The 7,923-nt window shown below is 43.9% G+C and overlaps 1 protein-coding gene across 1 annotated transcript in view; it reads right to left on the bottom strand.

Annotated features, from left to right (window-relative positions):
• Positions 1–7,923, bottom strand: part of DLGAP2 (discs, large (Drosophila) homolog-associated protein 2) — a 60,147-nt gene that overhangs the window by 32,127 nt on the left and 20,097 nt on the right. Inside the window, exon 3 of the mRNA XM_009078474.1 lies at positions 3,360–3,571. Within this exon, the coding sequence (XP_009076722.1) occupies positions 3,360–3,571 (212 nt within the window). The remainder of the gene's footprint in view (positions 1–3,359; positions 3,572–7,923) is intronic.

Here is a 7,923-nt window from a genome sequence, read left to right as displayed (position 1 = left end):
GGCTGGAGATTAGCAACTGGTTCTTCTTTCCCCAGAGGTGTTTGGGCCCTGAACAGCTCCCAGGGCAGTGTCACAGCCCCAAGGCTGACAGAGCTCCAGAGGTGTTTGGCCAATGCTCTCAGCACAGGGTGTGAGTGTCAGGGATGTCTGTGCAGGGCAGGGGTTGGGCTGGGTGAGCCCCAAGGGTCCCTTCCATCTCTGAGTGTTCTGGGGTTCTGAGTTAGTCCCTGACACACACCTGGACACCATGCAGAGCTGAGCCAGGTGGGGCAGGCTGGAAGCAGCTGGGACCATGCTGCGCTAGCAGACAGAGGTGACTGTGTCCATGACCTGCTTCTGCCAACTGTGTAGCCCAGCAGGGGCAGATTCTGCACTTCTCTTTTATCCCTACCTGAAGCAAAATACACTCCTTTCCAAAAGCAACTTCAATGAAATTATTGTAGAATTTTAATGCTTCTGTTATATATGAGTTACATTTACCTACTTGTATGTTATTTATTTAGAGACAAATATGCATTTTTATTGTTCATACATATTTAATGTCCAATCTGCTGAATCTTTGAGCAGCACAAACCAAGAAATAGACTTACTTTTGTCAAAGAGGGAACAGAATTTAAATGGGAACAAAAAAACCTTGCCTGAAAAAACTTAGGGAAGAAGCACGAACACATGCCAAATGTGTGTTGAAGGTAAAGTGAAAGTTGTTCTAATTTTTGTTTTATCCTGCTCAGGATAGTGATGGAAAACTAGGCTTACTCCTATGAAATCCCACTACATTTGTTCTGTAGCCAGTGCATGTTTTATACTGCCAAAGCTGTTGATACTCAGCTTTTATGACAGGTTTACTGGTGCCCTGGCAGATCCCATCTCTGAGCCACTGTGTCACCCCAGCAAGGACCAGGGAATTACAGCCCCATGTGATTTCTCTGGGCCCCTCCAGCCAGGCAAAGCAGCTAACACTGCTGACATCCTGAATGGTGCAGTTCCTCAAACAGGAGCCAGAAAGGCTGCCCAGCCCTGCTGCCCATGCAGGAATGGTGCCCACAGCACCAGCTCTGCACTGGGCCTGCAGTGGGGAGCACTGCACCAAGCTGGGGAGGAGGGCAACCCCAACCCCATCGCCCCATCCTTCACAGAAACCTGCCAGACAGAAGAGCTAAGCACAGTGACAGGGCACACAGGCAGGAGATGGCTCGTGGGGAAACCTGAGGGTCAGGGTCAGCACTTTCTGCGTGACAGAAAATTTTCTGTCTGCTTAAGGATTGCTGAAATTTGCATATTTTTGTGAGAAAGGAACCAGACCAGTTGCCACATTTCTGCTTGTAGCTCACTGGAAAAGCCCTGCCTGTTAGGCTGGCAGATCTAAGGTGCTGCCTTTCATTGCAAGGGAAAGCTGGGGATTTAAAACTGCTCAGTTACCCCTGCTGCAGCACTCCTGACAAATTCCCAACACAGCCCCGAACAACATCTCACAGTATTACAGAAATCTTCCTCCTTTTCTGACTGTGGGTAGTGCTAACCCTGCCAGGAAACCCCCTGGGGCTCTGAACAAGCCAGCTGACAACCCCAGCACATGCACCCAGGCTTTAATCCATTACAGCTCGAGAGGTGCATTTGCCACACATGGAAAACTGACAGAAAAGACAACATTTGGTAGTAACCTCCTAATAACCACCTGCCTTCAGGATTTAACAGATCAGACATACTTTTTTCCCTTCAAATCTATTCCTTGCTTCAATATGTGTGTTTAGCGGCTGCCTCGAGCTGGTTGGGAGCTGCAGTGGTCGAGCACATGCCCTGAGACTTTGAAAATTGGTGCTGTGGGAGGCCCAACCATAGCTGAAACAAGGAATGGCATAGAGTATATTCTATCTGGTCTAAGCACTTGGAAGGTTGCAATGGTCTCTGAGAAGAGATTTGAGTTTGTGCCACTAGAAGAGAAAAGACATACCCTCCAAAACTGCAATCAAATGATCCCTGGGGTGCACCAGTGCCCAGAACACAGCCAGGCAGTGGTGGGACACAGGCTCAGGCAACATGTTAGCCAGGGACCACTCCAAAACCTTCTCAGAGCACGTGATCAGGTTTCTGCACTCAGGCCAGCAATACTTTTGTTATAGGTCAGGTTTCCTCATCAGAACTAATGTGCTAGAGAACCCTTCAGATTCACATTCAGCATTTTCCCCAGTGACCTAAACAAGGGTCTCTGGCACCTTTGAGAGGCTGTAAACTATCCTGCCTGGATTTTTTTGCCAATCCAGAGCAGAGACTTGCACATGCAGTTTCATGGTACCTCAGATATCTTCCAGCAGCTCACAGTTCAGCTACCTTTGGCTGTGCACCTGAACTGACCCTACACAGGCATGACCAAGCTACATGACACTCTGAAGTGGTGAGCACTTCAGCAACAGTGAAAGTGGCTGGTTTTCCTGCAGACTGCAAACTAAATGCTTCAACTGAATTAAGCCATAAGGATTTTTGCCTGAAGTTCTTGTCTTGTTTCATGAAAAGGTGAGTCACTCTGACACACTACACGTGGCATTACCTACAGAACTGTGAACAACCTTTGATCAAAGGTTTCACTCTTGATTCCTTCAGTTTGTGTCCCAGGTAAAAAGATCAACCTTCTAAGCCACGAGAAACACCCAGATTAGTAGAAGCTGCAGGTTTTACACCACTCTGACACTTTCCTCACAGCTATACTTACAGTTCAGCTACAAAATGATACATTGAAAGGATAAAAAGGAGAGAAAAATAAAGATATAACAGAAAACATATATAGCTACTTATCTCCCTCTAGGTTTAAGATCTGCTTTAGCTATTTAATAGGCAATACTGCAGACAGTATGAGAAATAACTCACACCAAATCCTCACGTTGTGTTTCAAGGAGTATGTTACAGTACGGCTGACACCGATAAAAAGGTGCAAGATGCCAATTATATATTTGCTATTATATCTAGCATAGAAGAGAGCGTATTTTCTATTTCATCTAGTATAGAATACAGTGTATGTTCTATTTCAAAGCAAGCAAGGAAAAAACAAAGACTTATATTACCAAACAGTCCTTCTAGAGAAGAAAAATCCAGCATTTTACACTTTTGATAAAACAGGTTTGTATTTCCTTCAGCAAACACAAACCGATCCTGAAGCAGCAGGTTGATTTCCTGGCTGGAGGATACCAGTTTTATATCCAGAAATCACAAGGAACTAGCTAATCTCAAACGAAGCCACAGAAGTTAAGCTCTGTAGCTACATTTTTCCCTACCGCTGCTGACCACAACCAGTAAGGCACAAAGGAAGATTACCCAAGCCATAGCAGCTCTCAGAAAGGTGCCCCACATGGTGAGACAACACTTACTTTGGATGGTCTCCCAGTGGTCTCTGTCCAATGGATTTTAACAGCGACTCTGGCCGAACCGTTAGTTTTGGCGATGTCTTGGGGCTGGTGTCAGAGTCTCCACTTTCCTCATCTCCCATAGCCTTAATGTAGCTCCCACTCCTCATTCTTCTGCAGGGGATCTCTTCATCTTTCCCCCCGGCTGGGTATCCTCCCCATTCATCCTGAGGAACCTAATGGAGACCACAGAACACACACACGGAATGTGCTTTATTCTCTTCACTTTTTTTCCTTCAATTTTTCATTTCACAAGCCATAAGTTTTTTATTCTCCAGAAACAGAGCTTATAAAGCCATTTCTGAGGTCCCTAAATGATTTGGCCATTTCAATTTCAACTTCAAAGCTGAAAATGTTGAGTTTATCAGTGTTGGAACCCAAGGAACAATCAAGTCATGGTTTGTGAGCTCAACTGCAATATCAGCTTGTAGACATGCTCTAAATCACAGGAAGGAGCTTAGCCTAACCTCTTAAAAGTTTGCACAGATTTTCAGCTGGTAACTGTAAGTTGATTGGAAGTCTCACCCTTAAAACTCATTGAAACCTGAGCACTTCAAAGTGTATTACCAACTCTCCCTATATGACCCTTGGAGACTTTTCAAGAAGGTGAATGCTGTATTTAAGCTCAACTAAGATGTGACCTTGGCATAAATGGCTTAGATTCTGATTTTGGGGCAAACTTCTGTGGGGAAGAAAGTAAAAATGGTAATTTGTTGGGTTTTTTTCTTATTTAGAGGCTGCAAAATAGCTCATAGAGACTGCAATGTCTCAGGAATGTAACCAGTGGATTAACACTGTGCTTTGGCTGCCTTTGTGCAGCTGAGGTGGTTGTCCAAGTGGTGAGATTGCTATAATCCACAGCTGGTGGATGGATATCTGTGCACCCCAAGCTGTCAGAAAGCTGAGCAGGAGGAGATTTCCCAACCCACAGCCTTGTTTTAAGACCCAGAAAACCTCTCTCTGCCAGGATCACTGATTCCTTCTGCTTTGTTCAATCTTCCAAGGTGCTGAGAGCTCTGGTCCTAACCCAGAAACACACTTAAGCATCTACTTTACTTAAAGGCTATGATCCCTGAAATGCATCATAAGGACTCATGGTCAAAGAGAAGGATGTGACAGAGTTCAGCAGTGGATCACGGCTGAGGTACTTGGCAGCATCACATCCTTTATCAGCATAATGACTCCATGCATATTAAACAGCATAATGGCGTTATTTACTGATGGACTATAAACCTGGAACTCCAGTTAAATGCATGCTTAGGAGCTGCTGCAGAGCAGGATAGCTAACAAAGGTTTTCAAGTTTAACATGTTTGAGATCTTCTACAGAGCTCATTGAGGAGCTGAAGTAAATGCTCCCATTGGTTTCAGCTGTCTTGGGGCTTGGATTGAAATCACTAACATGATCTGTCTGTCAACTGGATTGAAATCACTAACACGACATCCCTGTCATCTTCACTGCCCTTGCGAGACAGATGAACTAGCCACACACCCCAGGTGAGCAGACCTGGTGCTCCGAGTCCCAAAAAGGGCTTAAACGGGAAACGAAGTTTTTAAAGAGGGTGAACAAGTAAAGATAGAGATATTAAATCAAAGAAACAAGATCAGGACAGAAGGAAAAAGAGATGGAAGATGAAGTCAGATAAGAAGAGATGAAATGGATTGCACAGAACATAAAAATATTAGAGATAAATGTAAGAGAAAAAATTATGAGTCACATTCTTACACAAAGTAATAGCACAGAGCATGAATCGAAGTGAAATATGGGTTAGATCATGGAGAGAAACAAACTTTTCACATTATTCAGCTTTGGCTGGTGACAGGAAGGGGAGTGTGACAAATGCTCCCAAACTTGAAGCCTGTAAATGTGATACATCATCCTAATTTCTCCTCTAAGACTTAAGCATACACGAGATTAATGTAGCAGGAAGGTCTTTAGAGACGCCAGGAGACCTGAGAGGTGTTCACATGCAGACACAGCCAGTGTCTAAGAAAAAACAGATTTTCTTTAACTGACAGCTGATAGTACTACTGACTGCAAAAACCTGACTTGGAGAGCTGTCTGTTAGCTGATACACACAAACACACTCTCACTTCTAAATGTGCTTTAAACTGCACATCAGCACGGCTGAAACAAGCCCCGATGCTGAGAAAGTGGCCCCTGCCCAGGCCACTGCAAAATGTGCCGTTCAACTGTCAAGACCAAAGCTGAATTGTCATCTTCAGTCTTAACATCATTATTTGTCAAACAACTCCTACATTTTTCACAGAATAATTATTCTCGCTCGAAACATCTTCATTTTAGTCGAAGATAATGAAATGGAAAATTTAAAGAGATATTGATCAATAACCTTTTCCGCACCCCAATGCAGAAAATTATTACTTTCTCAAGTTTCTCTTGTCTGACATTCCATGTTCAAATAGCTAGACAAGGGCTGGGTTGAAATGACTGAACACAGACTTACTTGTTGACTGAAGTTGCAATCTTACTGTAAGAGATAGGAAAGACTGATTTCCTTTTACATTAAAGTATCTAAAAATTAAATTTCTTCACTGTGATAAGGACAAATCTCACAGTTCTGTGTTTCTGTTGATTAAATTCCTTTTGCTTTCTATGTAAGTGAAATGAAGTCACATGAAAGCTAAAGACTGAAGCTCCATTTGTGCTTGTGGTGTGCTCACGGTGTGCATAAAGGCACCAAGAATCCCTTCCTTACCAGAGCAACTCGTTGGCTATCACAGCATTTATGGCTGGAAGAACATTCCTCATGATTCAAACAGGAGCTTTGTTTGGTTGTTATTTTACCCTTGAGCCACTCAAAGGAGCACAACACAATGAACACAGGGAAAACACTCCTGGAACCTGGCAAGAAAGTCTGACAGTGTGTTCCCTCAGGTTTGCTGCAGACCTTGGGAGAACAGCTGGAGCCTTTTTGCTCTCTTCAAAAGCCAGCAAAAGGGCCTTTGGCATTGTTTTTCCATGTGAGCTGAGAACAAGAAGCAAACTTTGAGTCCCAGTTCACCCTGGCTCTTCAACTTGAGCTGATAGGTTAGATCTTGGGAAAATCTTTCCAAACCCATGCCATGTCAGAGCCCAACACAGCTCGAAAGGAGAGCAAAGCATTACATCCGTGCAGGAAATGTTGACACAAATATTTAACATCATGCATGAGGGTCATTACATAGATATTTTCCATACAAAACATGGAAAGGGCTTTGCAGCCTGCAGAAATGCTTCCTCCCAATAGCTACCAGCCCCTGAAATTCCCATCTGCAGGCCTTGCAGCTGCTAATTTGGAATAATTACCCTAACTACCTACGTGCATTTAGTGATGAGTGCTGGTAATTATAATGCCTGAAAGGCCTTCCTTCTGTTCTGGATGTTACCAGGAGTCCTTGTATGTGTACTTTCTATCCACAGATGAGTTACAGTGCACATTACCACAGGAATTTTGCAAGAGCAAGGAGCTGCCAAGGTCTGGCTGCTGCCAGGGGAGAGCTGTCAGCAGGGAGCATCTCTCCTGGATTTCAGGCGCTGCTGCTGCTGTGAGGAGCACAGCCAGGTTCAGAGACTTTGAGATCCTTCAGTTGTCCTCTTCTGGTTCAGTGTGGTATCTTACCCCAGTGTGAGATCTGACATCACTACAGAGGTCTAGAACACACATCACGTGACGAAGGGCTGAGGGAGTTGGGCTTGGTTAGCCTGATGACAAAACTTGAAGCATGAAATATTCATTCTTCTGGACTTTGACCACTGTTAATTTGATATTTTCTTTCTAAATTTCACGGTAGGATTTGGTCAAAACCAAATGGCAACAGCCACTGACATTCAAAAGCAGATCTGCTCCTGTTGTTCCACCCACCTCCATGGCATTTGCTGCCAGCTGCCAGGACTGTACAGGTGTTCCACCACACAACTGCTGAGCTCCTTAAAGCCTGGCATTTCACTGTACTAGCTCAAATGAAACACCTGTAAATACATGGCTCCAGCCGAGGGAGCTGCCTATCACATCTTCATATTTCTCATTCCCAGAGATTAAACTGAGGGTTACCTACCTCAGATGAGTCCTGTGAAATTTAATTAGCATGCAGACGTAAAGTGCACTGAAATATTCATTATGACCTAAATCTTATTCAAGTAATACAAATTTCACATTTTACTAGAAGCAGGAGCTGTTTGCACACAAAATTAGGCTACAGATGATGTGAAGAAGGATAGGAGATGAGACACTAGGTAGGAGATACATAGTTTTTTGTGATTTTATGCTTTCTCAGCCTAGTCAAGAAGACAAGCTGAAATGCAGGTAAGAGCTTTCCTCTTAAATCATGTCTCCTTCAAAGAGCCTCAGCAAAACAGCCTTTGTGCACACCTGCAAGTAGATGAAAGCAAACGACAATCTTGGAAGGCAAACAGAGATGGTTTTCTGCAATAGCAGAAGGTTTCCTTGCTATTACAGTGGGAGGTGGGAGCTGCATCTCCTGTGTTGTCCAAAACTTCTCTGAAGAAGGAACACTGACCAATTTTGTTCT

The sequence above is a fragment of the Acanthisitta chloris genome, unplaced genomic scaffold (assembly GCF_000695815.1).
Source record: "Acanthisitta chloris isolate BGI_N310 unplaced genomic scaffold, ASM69581v1 scaffold14467, whole genome shotgun sequence".
Classification (NCBI taxonomy): Eukaryota; Metazoa; Chordata; class Aves; order Passeriformes; family Acanthisittidae; genus Acanthisitta; species Acanthisitta chloris.
Note: the sequence above shows the minus strand (reverse complement) of the source record. Positions and strands in the feature narration are given on the sequence as shown.